This window comes from Pistacia vera, unplaced genomic scaffold (assembly GCF_008641045.1).
Source record: "Pistacia vera cultivar Batoury unplaced genomic scaffold, PisVer_v2 Contig340, whole genome shotgun sequence".
NCBI lineage: Eukaryota > Viridiplantae > Streptophyta > Magnoliopsida > Sapindales > Anacardiaceae > Pistacia > Pistacia vera.
The window spans coordinates 353,395-372,254 of record NW_022196158.1 but is presented as its reverse complement, the minus strand read 5'-3'; the positions used below and the strand labels follow the sequence as shown (position 1 = coordinate 372,254).

Below are 18,860 nucleotides of genomic sequence, written 5' to 3'. Positions count from 1 at the left end.
AACTTTGGAGTTGGTGGTAACATATGACAAAATATAATTATATATAGAAAGCATGTGGAAAATATTGTTGGATAATGATAGGGTTCACACTATTGCTACTGAATTTGCTTTTTAAGTAGCCATATACTATTATCAAACACTAAGAAAAACGATAAATTCATTGAAAAGTGATTCCCATATGTTATGTTATCCTTAATTATGAAGACAAATAATACTATACTTTTTTTTTTTTTTTTTTATCTGGAGTATTTGGACCAGTTTACACGTACCTCAAGTAATCTTTTAGGATCCTGAAACTACTAACTGGGTACGAACTCTAGTGGTTACCTTTATTAGCAACCAATGGCAGATACAGGATTTTTGTCGAGGGGGGACCTCCACGGCTCCGTCATTGTTTTCTAAACAACTAGTAAAAACTTTAAAAAATAATCAAAATACAATAACGCAGTACTTTCTTACTTGAATAAATCCATGAGAAGCAAATTTTTGAGTAAATATGTTAAGTAAACCTTGAGCAAAACCTTCTTTTAATTTTTAATTTTTAATTTTATTTTTGGCTTCCAAAGATTATAATGTAAATTTTCATGACTTTGACCAGACCTAATCTAAGTTAAAGTCAATCAAAGCTTAAATCAAGTCAACGTTGTGTTGACTTTTATTATGAATTAGTAAAAAAAAAAAAAAAAAAAAAAGGAAATTTTCTTAATATAAACATATATAATAACTCAAATTTCTTTATTTATTTTGAGTATCATAACTGTGACATTTGAATCGTAGGAAAGTGGTAGGTAAATGGTGAAGAATGACGTCCTTTAACATATAGTTAAGGTTTTAATTTGGGAAAGCAAGTTCATTGTTTATACACAAAACACAAAATAAACTCACAAGGTTCATGTCTTTTCCTCTCAAATTAGAATTAAAAAAAAAAAAAAAGCATAATTCAATCCTAAAATAAACTAAATTGAAATGAGCAATACACATACTTAAAAGTAATAAAACAGAAAACAGAGCTAATTGTGAAACCTTGAGTAGTAAAAGCCTCAACAATTTCAGTCTTCAAAAGTTTTAAGATCGAATAGCACGAGGAAGAGAATGAGAGAATGAGAGAATGAATAATTTTAAGGATAAAATCATAAAAAGTAGATGAAGTAGGAAGAAAAGAGTGGAAAGAGTTTTAAACTTTTAATATCATAAGGGCTTGGAATATATATATTAATAAGAAGTTTTTTGTGGGCTTAGATATATGTATAATAATTCTCATTTTTTTTTTTTTTAAATTCAAGAGTATGCCTGAATATATATATTAATAACAATTTTTATGAGTCTATATATTAATAACTTTTTTTTTTAAAAACTTGAGGGTAGTCCTGGGCCTACTCTCAAAGCCAAAGGAGCTAGATCTGCCCCTGTTAGCAACTATAGGGATTCGAACTCGGAAGACCATATTAAATATTTCTCTTACTCTTTTACTCTCAAAGAGACTCAAATTTAAGAGATTATGTTAAATTCTCATTTGCTCTTTTATATTTATTAGCAATGAACAGATTGAGTTGACATTTAAATGTTGCATGAATCGGAGACTGAAATTTTCTTTTCATAAAAAACGATCAAAGTTTAAATAAAATTGAATTTGTAGTTAGTCCAAAATTTCTAGATAACCCAAATTGTCAAAAACAGAAAGTGAAGTTAAAATTGACGCTTGATAGTGCATAGTTGCGTAATTTGTATTGTTTCAATCATCCACGGAAAATTGAAAAACTGAAGCTTATCATATTATCCAGAGTTAGTGGAAGGTCCACATGATCCTTTAATGGATCTTTGTCTCCTCCTTTCTTCTCAAAACTTGAAAGTCCTCAATCATTTTCCATGGTTTAATCAAATACATAGAATTCAAACCCCCAGTTGCAGTCGTTTTGATTTGCTTTGTTGAATTTAAAGACAACACCATTAATCCCTAATTACAGTTTAATTAACAACCACAAGTTGATTGTTATGTTAGATTTTAACACGTTATATTTTTTTGTTTTATTGTTGTTGGGAGTCGTGCTTTTGCGGAGCTATTATAACATAATAAGAGTAAAAGACATTTTCCCACCTAAGGTTTGGCGAATATTCCAGTTCCAATACTCACTGTAGATTCTCACTTTTAAATTAATAAAAAAAAAAAAAAAGCTATTTAATCTAATAGTTAAAATGATAAAAAAGTCAATTCAAAGATAAAAATTTTAAAATAACTCTTTACTTCTCAAATTCAGTCAATCAAAATTTTTTAAAATAACTCTTTACTTCTCAAACTCATCCACCAGCGATTTCAGACCATTTCAGCCTATTTCCTAAGCAGTCAACCCCTCTCGATATCATCATTACAATCCCCTCAAACCCTGTATCAAAACCCCTAACCTCCCCGCCTGATTGAACCCTCCAATCGCCGATTGCCGCTCTTAGTGTCAATCGGTGTTTCATCCAAATTTCAGTAGGTTCCAGCACTGAAAACCACCCTCAACACCACCAATAGCATCACCGATTTCCCCCCACCAAAACGCCCAACATTATCGATCGCAATTGCCCACTGATGATCGCTGCCTCTCCCTTAGGTTTTCGAGCTTTGTCATCAATTCTTAGCAAAATTCTGGCATCTCACCGACGTGCAATCGGGTGAAAAAGTTTGGGGTTTTGGTAAGGAGGATAAAGAGATACTAATGGTGGTGTCAATGACGTCCAATGGTGTCCGAATCAGACAAGATTTTTGGCTTGACCGAGATCTTCTCTGAAGGTTATTTGACATGTGAGAATTATTTTTAGAGAAAAGTAACAACGTGAATTTAATGGTGGGAATATGCAATTTATGAAACTATGAGTGCAAACTTGTAGATTCGTTAAACGTTGGGTGGAAAAATTCGTTTACTCACATAATAATAGTGATATAATCATTCACGTACGAAATGGTATGTATAACAACAGTACATTATTGGCGTTGACGTACGTATCCTCGTCAAGAAATATGGGAATCATACCAAACCAAATCACGTAACTTAGATTAGACTTACACGTAGCGTATATCACCTTTTCCAACGCGTCCTATGAAAATGCAGGAAAAAAAAAAAAAAAAGTTTTCTGAAAAATCTGAACCGTCGGTCAATCATACATTTGGGACTCATTTATTAGATATATATATACCTATGGAAGACGGAAGTTTTCAGTGATATGCATTGCATAATGCATACTTATTCCCATTTCAGTGATGTGATGCGTAGAATTGTGAGCAGCAGCAGTAGCCAGGCGTTCGTGTCGGCCGACTCGGGCCTAACTTAGTAATTCTCCAACCAAATATCACAATTTGACGACTTCGCAGTTTCACGAATCGTCCAAATATGGCGTGGTTCCTTCCTCCACTTGTCAACCCTAAATTCATAATGTATAGTTGATTATTAACTGTTGAATATGCAAAAGTTTGTTTTGTTCAATTAAAAGGGTTATGCAATAGTGATGCTGCACCTAAAATGATTATCAATATTTAATGCATATGCAGTAATGGTAAAATTTCTTTTGCTAATGCGTCGCCATCATGTATATATATATATATATATATAGAATTAACATTTAATGTACAAGCCCACAGGTTTGAATATTTGAGTCATTATTTGAAGAATTTTCGTCAAGTTTGGCCATTTCTTGAAAAGCACGGGTGCAGTGCACCACTATTAAGATCTTCACACTTTCGGTTTCTTTTCTTTTTCACCCTTTTTACTTTCAGATAAGTTTGGGATGGTGGAAGTCTAGTGCCAACTAAATCATGTGTTTCCAATGGCTTGCTTACCAGTCAGATTCCTTGAAACTATACATGCATATGAATTAGTTGAAGAACAGAGAAAAGGAAGTGACTTCTGAATCTGATTGTAGCCTATAAGGTGAACACCAGTTCACTTATCCCAAACATCATGACCCATCTCATATTTCTTGGTTTTGTCTTGTTGTTAACCAGTTGTGGTCATGGGTGGACCCGACTTAGATTTGGGTCAATAAGAGTGGGGATGGTTCAGTTCATGTGTCATTCGTTACTGTACTGGTTTTAATGCATCCACAGAAACCGCTTTGCCCACAGATTTGCCTCTTGTTTCTCACAAAACAATAATTCTACATGCATGAAATATCGCTGCCCAATACTTATTTTGGCAGGCAACAGTGTCTGCCATTTTGGTGAAAACGGGGAGGCTATCACATTCAAACAAATTGGGTAACTTTTTATAAAATAATTAATTAAATAAATTAGCATGACTTATCTGAGAATAAAAGAATATGGGTCCAATTGATGATACAAAGGAGCAAAGAGGAAAGGAAAAACAACAAAAACTAAATATTCACTATGTAATCATTTGAGTACATAATGATGTTTATGAATGTATTTCTTTTCATCACTATAACATTCCTTTGAAACTTAATTAATTATTCAAGCAGAGGCTATGGAAATTACAGTCATATTCAAGAATACTGGCGAGAATATGCTCCTCACCACCAAAAAACAAAACATTAGTAGCTTACAAATGCCACTTGTGAGGATGAGAACTCTTCAGTCCCCCCAATTCAAGACAAAGTCAATCGCCATTTGGTGACATTAACTTGATTTAATTTTCATGGCCCGCCCAGGAAGTGGTTTATTCATCACTGGATGTGCTGTTTCCTGTGCTCCCAACCCAGTACTGTTTGACGGCAATCAATATCTTCTCAGGCACAAGGGGGCCATCCTCGTGATCCATCAATTTGGAATCCCATCTCATGCCTCCAATGATTTTCCTGACCTTGTTCAGGACGTCAACTTCATCACGGATGATGACTGCCCCTTCAGGTCGCAAAATGCGGTCCATTTCCAGAAGAATGTCTTCCGGTTTACACCTGTTTAATCATTCATAAACATATATTCATACCCAATTTTGCTCGACAAGTCCAATTCTTAGATTATAAAGTTGTTTTATGATGTTGATCTTACAAGACATAATTATTAAATATGTAAATGAAATGAACTGGTGGTAAAGGCTATTATTAATGATTCAAATTTTGGTATTAGCTTCTTCAGTTTTTATTATTTCACATTTCTGCATTTCAGGTGGAAAATACAGTTTCTCAATAGTAATTTTCTAACCTGAAATACAATATTAACATGAGAAGAAAATTGTTTATATTGAGACTCCAGAAAATATCGGAATTTATGACTTGAAATAACCAAATTGTAATGCTACCATGTGACTTATGGGCATTTAGTAAAAAGATGAAAGAGGCTTACGTGTTCTTGTACAAGCTAAATACACCATTAGCATGAATGAGGTCATATGTTCTTGGGTAAGTTGAGAATCCTTCACACCTGAAAGATGACATCAAGTAAAAACATCATTGAGATTCCAATATAGTAGAAATTCCTGAGTTTCAAAAGTCAATTCTCATAATTGTCCATTGATAAGAAAAAATTATTTATGGTAGTGTTGGGGCATACCAGTCATGATATATGCCTATCAGACCCCGCTCATATATAACACCTAGAGTGTTCTTAGCATTTGTAGGCACAACATTCATCACCCAAGATTTGGGTGATTCAAGTGCTGCTGCAAATCCCCCAAGCCCAGCATTCATGTCCATTACATTCCGATATCTCGCAGTGCCAATCAATCTGTTCATCCTTTTGTAAGCATTTACGTGCTTCTTCCATAGTTTGTTATCCTCTTGGTAAAATTCAGCTGTCACTCCCTCTACATCTCCATTAGCTATTTGGGGAGGGACTGCAAGAAGCCTTGCTGGGAACTTCTGCAATTCGCCACCAGCTACTTCTTTTTCATTGGATACCTGAGGGAAAGGAGTTGTGCACGCCTCCATCTCCTTGTACCTAACATACAAACAAAATAAATAATTTAAACGTAAAGACTAGAACACTTTTGTTGCTATTACTTTCTAACCTGGTAGCCTGAAAAACATCGGTCCGGGAATGTTCAGGATAATTCATTTATGAATTTCATACTATTAAAAGAAACTTAAACACAAATGTTGTTGTATATGTGATTTAGAATACCCATAAACTAAAATCAAGTACAGGTGGCACAGAAGCAAAGCAAGGTACAGGTTGACTCACCAGACATCATCAGCATCCCTTGATTTACATATATTGGCAGAATTCCTCTTGCAGGATTTGTCATTTACTTTCTTTCTAAAGATAGCAATATCTCCCTTCTCATACTTTTTCTCCCAGCAAAGAGATTCAGCCAGCTCTTCAATACTTCTTTGCTCAGCCTGGAGATCTTCCTTGGACCGCTTCCAGGTTTTGTAGTATGTCTTCCAATTTATTGGAGGTCCAGACAAGATCCAATATCCACCAGGCCTGAGGACTCGATCAACTTCCATTAAATACATACCATCTACATGCAAGAGTCAAAATGTTCAAGGTCAAAACTTCCACCAGGTGTTAAAAAAAAAAAAAAAAAAAAAAAATCCTAAATGGTAAAATAACATTTATTACTTACCATTTTAATAGTCTTAACATGTGCTCTTAAGGCACAAAACCATTTACTTCCTTGTTATAACTCATATCACATATATAGTAAAAGGCATTACATCATTCCACAATCTTGAAGGTGATGATTTTAGCACTTACTGTTTGCAGTCCATGGTATCAAACAACGAGAGCACTGGGCCATGTCAAAGGCTCTTGATGGGTATGGAAGATGTATTGATCCAAGAACGCCAATAATAGCGGGTACACCTCGTTCTAAAGCAAACTGTACCTGAGCTTCGTGATTGTCCCGTGGAGCAAAGGACATTGCCAATACATTTCTTTTGAGCAGGTATGCACCCCAGCTTGCAACCTTTAAAATGACAACAAAGTCAGATAAAACAATCATATACCAACCAAAATTAATCAAATTAGAAGCATTGGCGAAAAGTCATTATCACCAGGTGAGCCTGACTATAAAGGAAATTACAGAAAAGTATTACAGACACTTAATCCCTGGACTTTAATCCAAGTTCAAGTACCCTCTGTGCATTTACTGCCCCTAATTGGGTACTTGATTGGAGTGGGAATAATATTGGTATCTCCATTCTCAAAGGATACGAAATTCTCTTTCTATGATCTATTTATTCCCTGGACGTTAATCCAAGTTTCAATTACCCTCTGTGCATTTACTGTCCTTTATTTGGGTACTCGTTTGGTGTAGTAATGAAATCATTTTCTCCATTCTCAAAGGATGCAAATTTCTCTTTCTATGATCTATGTGTTCTGTTTCTAGTTGTCCTGTCCTACTGAACAGAATATCTTTCTCCTCATTTTATAATACAAATAAACAAAAAAAAGCTAATGGAAAAATGATGAAAGGAATTGAGCTCTTAATATATAATATGAACACATATACATTCACAGATATTCAACAAAAAACAAATAAGATAACCATGAACATATAATGCAAAGGTTTAGTTGAGTTAAGTAACATACTCCACATCCAGTGTCCAATGCTGTTCTGACCGAACCATCTTTAATTGGGATAACTGTCGCAAGTTCATCAATATATGCATCAGCACCTTGTGGAAACATTGTTCCTCCACCAGGAAATTTGAACACATTTCCCTGAAACTGCACCCAGTTCTGAACAGCCTTCTCAACTGTTAGGCTTTTATGTGGAACATTAGCATAGTGTACATAGTCACGGCCCTTTGGCCATGGAAATGGGGTCATATACCCTTTGGGTGCTGGAATAAGGCAGTGCAATTTTTCCTCTTCAGGAGGACAATGTCTTTCCCTGTATATCATGTTCTCCCTTGGAAATCTCATGGCTCGGTCTTGCTCTTGGCAAGGAGTGTAATCAGTGTATTTAACATCACAAGGTTTAAACACTTGGATCTTCGACTCAGAAGGTTCAACAATCTCTACATCATTATGGTGAGTTTCAAAGTTCAAATTGGTAAAGATGTTGCAGTCTGTTTGCTTGGTTATTTCTGAAGCTATGCTATCTCCTTTTCCAAAACCACTCTTCTGCCATGCACCCAGTATGTAAAAGAAACAGCACAAAACAATCACAATGAATATAGACAGAGGGCTTCGCGTCCTGCTGGCCAATGAATTATGCTTAGTGCCCATCACAGAGTTGAGCAATTGCCTGAAGCAGGTTAAAATGTGTGATAGTTAGAAATCAAATTTGCCACAAATAGGTAAGGCAAAGTCCTTAAACAAACATAAAGCAGATATATTTAATAGCTTAAACTACTCATAATGTCCCTATCGTGCGACACTCATCAATAATAATAAAAAAAATGGATGCTAACATAAACAGATCTCATCGTAAATGCTCGGAAATAATTATTGTTACTACCTGGAATTACAAATAAAGAAGGTCGACCTCAAGATCACAACAGAAAAACACCTTTTTTATTTATTCAATTTCTACAACTTCTCCTTAACAAACTCAAACTCATTCCCATGTTAAAGGTCTAATTCTAACTGATCCAAGTTACTTTCAGCTTTCAAACAAAAACCAGACAATAAAGTGAGCAAACAAATGAAACTGAAAACTACATCTAGCATCTTTAACCCCAGCACCGCCACCGAAAAACTACGGAAACAAAGACTCATAACTACAATAATAATGCGGACAAAAGATTACAACGATAAAACAGACCAGATCTTATTAAAAAAAAAAAAAAAAGTGAAGAAATTTGAAACAAAAGATTCATTATTCACCTGAAAAGAAAGCTCTCCTGAAGAGCAAGAGGAGTTGAACGATACTTAGATCTGTACAGAGATTGAAAGAAAGAATAGGTAGTGACGTAGTGTATGTATATATTATATAACAAGTGAGAGCAAAGCAGTGAGTGAGAGACAGAGTGATAGGTTTAACCAGGTACAGAGATGATGTGAAGACTTGGAGTTTCAGTAAAAGTTGTTAAAAAGAGACTAAAGAATCGCGGTAGATGTTATCATGTGTTTTGAGTTTGTGCTATCCCATGTTAATTTAAACATCTACATCTCCTACTTACTTCCTATGAATCATCACACTTTCTTCTTATCCGTTGCCGACACCTCGTTAATTACTCGTTTAAATATTATAAGTTATGCCTTAAATATGTGGGGTAATACTCAACAGTATTATAATTAAAAGTAAAATTATTTTATTGCAAAATTTTGTCTAACAAGGTGTATTGTTACCAAACTAAAATATAAGTAGGCTAACCAATAATGGGTCGGTCGAGTGATAAAGGTTTAGGGTCAAGGGGTTTGCTACTTTTGTGGTCTTATGTTTGAATTATAAGAATGATTGTTACTATTGTTGGTCACGGATCATAGGACTTGCCCTATTTTAGAAGCTTTGTTCGAGATCAAAGTACGCATAAACTGATCCAAATACCTCTCATAGAGGACTAGTCGAAGTATGCATAAACTTACCTAAATACCTTTCGTAGAATGAATATATATGGACTAATCGAAGGTATGCATAAACTGATCCAAATACCTCTCGTAGAATATATATAGAGGACTAGTTAAAGTATGCATAAACTGACTTAAACACCTCTCATAAAATATATATACAGGACAGATCCAAAGTTAAGTGTATCATGACCCACCCTCAATTTTTAAAAAACAAAATTAAATATATTATTCTATTTAGTCTTCAACCCACCCTTAATTTTTATTATCAAATATTAAAAAATTATAGCCTACTCTCAATTTTAGAACTAAAAATTTTTATTTGGCCTATCCTAATAGAAAATTCTGGACTCGTCCCTATATATAGTGTACGTGCTGTAGCAAAGCCCGTGGATGATGAAGTGGGTGATACAAGATTTGGTAACTAGTTATTGGACCACTTTAGGGAGAAATTTATGGAATACATAATAATGGGGGAAATGGGAGTGCATGACAATTGGGCCAATTGGCATGGGGCACATGTGATTTGACTTTGAGATGAGTTCGCTATCCCGTCCACTATTTCTTTCTATTTTCATTTATGACATGAATATGACGTATCTCCAACATAACTGATTTTTATTTTTTTTCCTCATTTGGTTGAACACTCAAGCCTCAATAATATTTTGCCATTCATAAATCAAATCTCTCATCAAACAATATTTCGTTTATTACCTAGAGATTTATTAATTAATTAACACTTAGGACTGCGTCCACATTTTGCAAATCGCATGCCATATTGTCATTTTTGATATCATATAAATCTGGTGTCATGACTCATTGCAGACATAGGCTCACACAACGTGCATCAATATAAATTAGTTGGCAAAGATTATAACACTATCATAATGATAGATTATTGAGAATATTAAATTACTAAATCTTATATTACTTTAAGGGGGCGTTTGATTCAGGGATATTAGATTACTGGGAATGTTGGATTACTGGAAAGATAGATTACCTTGAAATATTACTGAAAATCTTTAAAAAAATGTGTTTGGTTAGTTGGTGGGTATGTTATATTAATATGGTTGGTTATGATGAATAAATTGGTGGGTATGTTATTTAAATTACTAAATTGTCCCCTTTACAAATATTAATATAATATTATTTTTATTATTAATTTTTGAATAATTTCTTTTAACCCCCCATATTTCGGATTTAGTTAAAATACCCCTGCTTATATAAAACTTTAATTTTTTACGAAATCACCCCCACCTCCTGCCGCCGCAGATCACCGTCGGAAGTCTTCGAAAGTCTCCATCAGCAACTCACCGTGACCAAGAGGCTTTGATATGGCCGTTTCTGGCCATATTGATGGCCAGAAACGGCCATATCAGGCCAAATCTGGCCGAAAATGGCCAGATCTATTTTGGCTATTTTCGGCTAGATCTATTTCGACCGAAATAGATCTGGCCATTAACGGCCAGATCCACCGATCTGGCCTGATATGGCCGTTTTCGGCCATCAATATGGCTGAAAACGGCCATATCGCTGACTCCCGGAGCCTCCCACTGAAAATCGTTCTTTTTTTGGGACTCCGACAGGTTTTCGGAGGCGGTCCATGGTGGTTAGCTGCTGTAGGTGGTGGTGGCTGGGTGGCAGTGGTGGTGGTGGCTGAATGGCAGTGGTCTGTAAATTGTTTTAAATACAAGGACATTATTGTCCAAAATTTTAGTTAAATAAGGGTAAAATTGAAATAGGATATTAATGTAAATTTATTTTAAAATGAAGGCATTATTGTCCAAATTTTTTATTAATAAGGGATAAAATTGTAACAAAAAAGGATAACCCTGGTAATCTCAGAATACCTAAGAAAATGGAGGTAATCAGATTACCTAGAATATTACCAATAGTAGTCACTATTGGTATTTGAAGATTACCAGAATCTTATATTACTTGACAACCAAACGTGGTAATCAAGTAATATAAGATGACATTACCCCAATAATCTGACATTACCGTCAACCAAACGCCCCCTAAAGATTACTAAAAATCCTTAGAAAAATGTGTTTGATTAGTTAGTGGATATGTTATATTAATATGTTTGATTAGGGAGAATAAATTGGTGGATATGTTATTTAAATTATTAAATTGTTCTCTTTTTAAATATTAATATAATATTATTTTTATTATTAATTTTTGAACAATTTTCTTAACCTCCAATATTTCAGATTTAGCTAACACACCCCCGCTTATATAAAACTTTAATTTATGACAAAATCAACCCCACCCTTGCCGCCGCCTGCTGCCACCGCCGAAAGTGGCCAAAAGTCATCGTGAGTAGCTCACTGTGACCATGAGGCTCCGATATGACCGTTTTTAGCCGAAAACCGCCATATTAGGCCAAATCTGGCCGAAAATGGCTAGATCTATTTTGGCCATTTCAGGCCACATTGATGGATCTAACCATTAATGACTAGATTTATTCCAGGAAGAATAGATTTTGTTATTTCCGACCAGATCTGGCTTGATATGACCCTTTTTTGCCATCAATATGACTAGAAACAACCATATCGAAGCCACTCGGAGCCTCCCAACGACTCTAGATCATTTTTAGGGACTTCGACGACTTTCCGACAACGGTCCGTGGTGGTTGGCCTGCTGTCAATGATGGTAGCTAGGTGACGATGGTGGTCTATTATTTGTTTTAAATATAAGGATATTATTGTCCAAAAACTTAATTAAACAAGGGAAAAATTAAAATGATATATTAATATAAATTGATTTTAAAACAGAGTATTATTATCTAAAAATTTTATTAATAAAGAATATAATTATAACAAAAATAAAATTACCTTGGTAATCTTACAATACCTAAGAAAATAAAGGTAATCAAATTACATCAAATATTACTAACAGTAATAACTATTGGTAATGCAAGATTATCAGAATCTTAAATTAGTTGACAATCAAACATGATAATTAATACTATAACTCCAGGAATCTTAAAGGACCTCCAACCAAACGGCCCCTACATACATTTGCCATCTCCAAATGCATTAAAATATGCATACATGGTAGAAAATCTGCAGAAGAAAGTACCTTCCAGGCGCATGCTAAGTTGGAGTTGTCAGTTCCCATGTGATGAAGCAGCATTTCGAATTTTTACTATTTCTGTCAAATTTATATACAATACTTGTATAAATAAAAGCTTAATGCAGTTGGATAACGCGAATCCAAGCCAAAAAAAAAAAAAAAAAACGGAAGTCCACTATTTCTTTCTATTTTCATTTATGACATGAATATGACGTATCTCCAACATAACTGATTTTTATTTTTTTTCCTCATTTGGTTGAACACTCAAGCCTCAATAATATTTTGCCATTCATAAATCAAATCTCTCATCAAACAATATTTCGTTTATTACCTAGAGATTTATTAATTAATTAACACTTAGGAGTGCGTCCACATTTTGCAAATCGCATGCCATATTGTCATTTTTGATATTGTATAAATCTGGTGTCATGGCTCATTGCAGATATAAGCTCACACATCGTGCATCAATATAAATTAGTTGGCAGAGATTATAATATAGTGCATTTGGTTAAGTGAATATTGGATTATTGAGAGTGTTAGATTACTATAATCTTATATTATTTTGAAGATTACTGAGAATTTTTAAAAAAAAGTGTTTGGTTAGTTAGTAAATATGTTATATTAATATGTTTGGTTGGGAGGAATAAATTGGTGGGTATGTTATTTAAATTATTAAATTGCCATCTTTTTAAATATTAATATAATATTATTTTTATTATTAATTTTTGAATAATTTCTTTTAACCCACAATATTTTAGATTTAGCTAAAACACCCCCACTTATATAAAACTTTAATTTATAACAAAATCACCCCCACCCCTGCCGCCACTACAAACCACAGTCAAAAGTCATCGTGAGTAGCTCACCGTGACTACAAGGCTCCAATATGACCGTTTCTGGCTATATTGATGGCCGAAAACAACCATATTAGGCCAAATATGGTCAGAAATGGCCATATCTATTCTGACAATTTCAGGTAAGATAGATGGATCTAGCCGTTAATAGTTAGATCCTTAGTCATTATCGGTTAGATTTGAGCGAGATTTGGCCATTAACAGACATGGACCTAACCGTTAACGGCCAAATCTATTCCGGGTGGAATAGATCTGGCCAATATGGCTAGAAACGGTCATATCGAAGCCTCCCAACGACTCTCGATCATTTTTAGAGACTCCGACAACTTTTTGACAACGGTCCGTTGTGGTTGATCTGCTGTCAACGGTGATAGCTGAGTGACGGTAGTGGTTTGTAATTTGTTTTAAATATAATGGCATTATTGTCTAAAAACTTAATTAAACAAGGGTAAAATTGAAATGATATATTAATGTAAATTAATTTTAAAACAAGAGCATTATTATCCAAAATTTTTATGAATAAAAGAGAGAATTATAACACAAATAAAATTACTTTAGTAATGTTACAATATAATGCAAGATCTTATAACTTTAGTAATCTTAGATTACTTCCAGCGAATCGGCCCCTACATACATTTGCCATCTCCAAATGCATTAAAATATGCATACATGGTAGAAAATCTGCAGAAGAAAGTACTGTCCAGGCGCATGCTAAGTTGGAGTTGTCAGTTCCCATGTGATGAAGCAGCATTTCGAATTTTTACTATTTCTGTCAAATTTTTATACAATACATGTATAAATAAAAGCATAATGCAGTTAGATAACGCGAATCCAAGAAAAAAAAAAATGGGGGCAAATATAGAATGGAACAACTCATGTAATCCCTAATTCCCTGAATGCCTCATTTGTTTGCCTACTGCCTATCTGTTGCCGCAAATGGAATGAAAAGGTAAACTTTCCATCAACCGAAATATCAACCCATCTCTTTCGACCTTTTTTTTTTTATCATAAGTCTTTGACTGAACATCCAAAATATCTTCCATTGGGCTCCAAGCTAAGTTCTTTTGGCCCGTAAGGCAGAGTAGATAAGATTGTACTATCTCAGAAACATACCGTGGTCAAAAAATTAGTGCTTTAGGTTCTGCAACAACATTGTGATTACACATCAGTGATTCAGTTCAATAATACCACATCATGGTAACGAATCATATAGAACTTTAAATGAGAATAAGTAGACAGACCATTTATACGTGACGGAAGGACAATGATAAAATAAAAAATAAACAGTACAAGCTCACCAGCCTGCAACGTATGCTTATGTTGATCAAACTTAATGTTCTTGCCTTCAGTGGATTTCAATTTGCCGCTGTCTTCTTTCTTTCTCATTCTTGAAGAACTCAGAGAACCTTCAACTACAAAAAATGAGATAGACCGTCTCAGAAACCCAAGAAAAAGAAGTAAATTATATTCCAACAACCAAGATCCAAATGTAGATAGTCATTTGGCAACATGGCAAATAACACTTCAATATGTAAATTTCACCTTGTTTCATCCTGTAGAAATATTTAAAAATATTCAACATCCCAAACCATGTAGGCTACATCTGATTATCAATAATTGCCATTGGCATCCTTCTCAGACACCATCACCCAAATTCTATGCCTACACTGTACTAGGAACAATGCCTGGATTTAAGTTCCCTATCAGCAATGATTTCATAATAAAAGAGATGATCAAATCCTAATTTTTGCATGCAAAGCAAATAGCTTTGACAATTGTTAAATGGATTTCATTCTACAAATAAGCTGGTCCCCAAACTGCTAAATCTTTTGTTTCTAAAAGAGATCCTTCACCAATTACTTAACTTTCACAATCAAGTTAAAACAATAATGACCCCACGAGATATTGGGTGAACTTAGGGCAGCAGTTAAGTCAAACAAGTAGCAAAGACAGCAATCGGGCTTTGGTACCTTGCCACTCCCATACTACTTTTGATTCACCCTTCAACAACTTTGGATATTGATCCACTCGAGAATCTTCCTGTATGAATTCCTCAACCTGCAAACACAATTTTTCAACATACAGATCAGGGTAACTAATTCTCAAACTTTAACAAATACAGAATCTTGAATTACACAGCTTATTACAAACGGTATTGTCAAAACTGAAGAATGGCTTGAAAATTGACACAAGAGATCAGTAGCACATATCATTACTGAGTTGACTTCAGACCCACTTGACCTAAACCTTTTCAAAACTTCAGTTCTTGTTCTTCATGTTCTTATTAAGGAAGGCAACGAGAACAATAAAATAATCCCCCCTGCACCCTTGAAAGGACTGTATTGGATACAGACACAATTCATTCAAGGTCAAATAACAAAATGGACATGACAATTGACAAAGACTATTAACTGATGGGAGTTGAAGGTAAGATTGGATGATAGTGGACTATAATGTGGAAGAATGGTCATATAAAAACATGAATGCAGGATAAAGCAATCCCAGCATCCAAGTACATATGGTGTTGCTGATCTAAGTTCACAACAAAGAGAATAACCCCTGAAAGAGACATAATAATTCCTACTGTTCTGGGACATAACAAATTGCCTGAAATGTGATTTCAATAGTATATTTGCTAAAAGGCCCACAGTTCAATGAATTAATACAACTAAAATATCTAAATATTTGAAATTGGTTGGACTTCTCCTTCATAAAATGTTAGGCTACCAATTATTACGAAATATCGCAAGCAAGGTAGAGGGATGTCGGGTGTGAATAAAGGGAAGGGGAATTAGTTAGCGGAGTGTATACGTGTCCTTAGTTGATTGGGTCTTGAGTGAGAATCAATTGGAATATGAGGGAAGAGTCTTAAGACGTGAGGGTAGCGAATTTGTTAAAAGAATAGTGATGGGAGGTCTCTAGCTCCTCGAAATGCTAGAATTCTGCCCTTCATTTATCAGTTGCTTTTCTATTTCTCAATATATGTAATTCTCTGCTTATCAATATAATTCTGGAATATTTCGTATCTGTGGAATTGTTTGAATTGTTGTGTGTGCATGTGTTGATTGCTGGAACCGTAAGGTTGAGAGGGGTTTGTATCATAAAACAAGATGTTTTCGACACTATGAGAATGCATTAACAGGAAACTGACTTCCTCATCCCACACAAGTGTAATAGTACCACGTGCTATTTTAAATATTATTAGAGCTTCACTCAAAAAATTAATGCAGACAATTAGTCCACTGGGATATGTTTATGAAAACAATCATGGATCATTATTATCAACCCAATAATTAAACAGATAAGTCTGTGATCATGATAACCAGATCAAAAGACATACAAGAATACCTTCTTCCAAAGCACAGGGTCCTTCCTTTCCTTGGGCAAAAGAAGATGATCTCGCAGTCGTGAGGCAACTACCCATGGTTCACATTCACCATTTGCACCCTTTGACATCAAAGCACTCTCTTCAAGTATCTCACAAACCTATCAAATTGGCAAATTTTCAATCAATTCAAAATGAGATAAATTAGTAATTAGTTTTATCTTATGCTTCCCTTTCTTTCTTCTAAGTTTATCTATTCCCTATTTTCCATTTCACAGGTTCTCCTATCTTAAAACAAGGAGGCTCTCATTCAATAATCTTCACCCAATTCATTTCATTCATGGGGGCATCCAATTGATAACAGTTTGTTCTCACCATATTAAATCAACTATAGGACTGATTATTAAATGAGAACCAAACTTCTAACCAATAACAAAATTGTAAACTAAAATCAAGGAAACCATGGACTGTGACAATTAAAAACACATGGCTTTATGTACCTGATGGTAAAGCTCTTCAACTCTGATTGATAAGCATCGTCTTCGATGGACTTTCCAAAGTAACAATGAGCATGCCATGAGCTGTATATCTTAATAAAGTCAACAAGCTTCAACAGGTTGTACTAAATCTAAAGAACTCTAAGGTTTCCTTTTAAAATGGAGTACCAATGCACAAACAGGCACAATAATTAGAGCATGCCGGGAGACCCATTGACGTATGCGACAAGAGAACGGTTTGTATTGTTCTGCTAGCAAGTCTGGACACTTCAACTCTTTGACCCTAACACAGAAAAAAAAGACAGGAAAACTGAAAATTGTAAAGCATCTGTTTTATAGCATCCCAATGCTTCATTAATAGAAATCAAAACTTAAGGTGGAATAGCATAGCATACCCATAAGAATTCGTCCTCGACTCGAGAAATCTACCAAAATTCTCCATTGTCCTTTTCTTTGCATATAAGTAAGTAGTGTTGTCTGACCTGAAGTTCTCCATCAACTTGTGTCCATCTAAATCATTCCATATTTCGTCCTCTTGAACCTAAAAATGGCATATAATCAGAACAACAGACATCAGCAACACACAGCCCAAGAGTGTTTTCATTCATTATTAAATGCATACTGAAATAATTGTCATAAAATCTACAAAGTAGCAAAGGTAACAAACCCAGATTGCTCCAGTTCCATCGCACAAAAGTTCAGCATACGGTTTACATATACTATTCTCCACCCACTCAGCCTACACTTCCATCACATATGAAAAGCCAATTAGAAAAATATATACAAGATATTGGGAAGCACATCATACCATCCTCTGCTAATACCAGAACAAGCAGAATGAGAAAGATTCTTAGAACACACGAGTTTCTTAGCTGTTTCATTTATATCTCCATCTTCTACACACAACTTCCCATGCTTTCTATAGCCATGAAGACATTCCAATTTGCCTTGATAACACTCCCCATTACTTGGACAGGGCTCACAATTATCTGCAACCGCGCGCATTCATCAAAAGGATCATTAGTACAGGTAATAAGCGTCACTTTGAAACATAATGCTCAGCATTAGCGAGTATATATCTTGATGCAATAATTCTCATTCAAAAATTGAACAATTAGATCAACTCAACAAAGCCTAAGTTCCAGACTAATCACATATTCACGTTTTACAGCATGAGGTACCATCTCAATAACAAACGATACAAACAAAACACAAATAAATGTCCTCGAACAAAACAAAATTTGACTAACCTGTAAGAGAATCTGGGGAGTCTATTAAGTTGGAATCGCAGAAAGGGCTTTGTGTGGGGTTAAAAAGGTTACTAAAGTAATTGCAGGTCACAGCGACTGAAGATGCGATAGCGAGTACGGCTACGAGCCTCAAAAACTCTCGCTTCGATGGAAATAAGCTTTGTGGCGGTTCAATCACCCAGCTAACTGAAGAAGAAGAGGTTGAAGATGAATCGGATTTTGGTTTTGGGCGCTTCTTTCTTGTCGAAGACATTGATCTATGAAAGATTTAAACAAAACACTAAAAAAAAAAAAAAAAAAGCAGCTTTTTGTTCCCGAATTTAGATTTGGATGCAAAGTGAAGCAGTAGTTGTGAGCAACTCTGAGGAAAGATGCTACTGTTTCTGTATCATTCTGTTAGGCTCGGTTCTGCTGTGAAGGAAGTTCCGGGAATGCTGTTTTCAAATACTTTGGAAATGA

The 18,860-nt window shown here is 34.8% G+C and overlaps 2 protein-coding genes across 2 annotated transcripts; both read right to left on the bottom strand.

Moving 5' to 3' along the window:
* Positions 1-4,335: 4,335 nt before the first annotated feature.
* LOC116138347 (probable methyltransferase PMT14) lies at positions 4,336-8,791 on the bottom strand. Its single transcript, XM_031424063.1, has 7 exons — positions 8,714-8,791; positions 7,472-8,132; positions 6,635-6,845; positions 6,116-6,398; positions 5,486-5,872; positions 5,279-5,356; positions 4,336-4,890 (listed from the first exon to the last, which is right to left on the bottom strand). Exons 2-7 carry the CDS (start codon positions 8,111-8,113, stop codon positions 4,653-4,655), a joined length of 1,839 nt encoding a protein of 612 aa, XP_031279923.1. The 5' UTR covers positions 8,114-8,132; positions 8,714-8,791; the 3' UTR covers positions 4,336-4,652.
* Positions 8,792-14,322: 5,531 nt separating this feature from the next.
* Positions 14,323-18,690, bottom strand: LOC116138327. The gene is made up of 10 exons (XM_031424043.1): positions 18,402-18,690; positions 18,013-18,140; positions 17,819-17,890; positions 17,547-17,692; positions 17,320-17,461; positions 17,155-17,235; positions 16,678-16,815; positions 15,300-15,387; positions 14,628-14,741; positions 14,323-14,470 (listed from the first exon to the last, which is right to left on the bottom strand). Exons 1-10 carry the CDS (start codon positions 18,652-18,654, stop codon positions 14,448-14,450), a joined length of 1,185 nt encoding a protein of 394 aa, XP_031279903.1. The 5' UTR covers positions 18,655-18,690; the 3' UTR covers positions 14,323-14,447.
* Between the last annotated feature and the right edge of the window lie 170 nt (positions 18,691-18,860).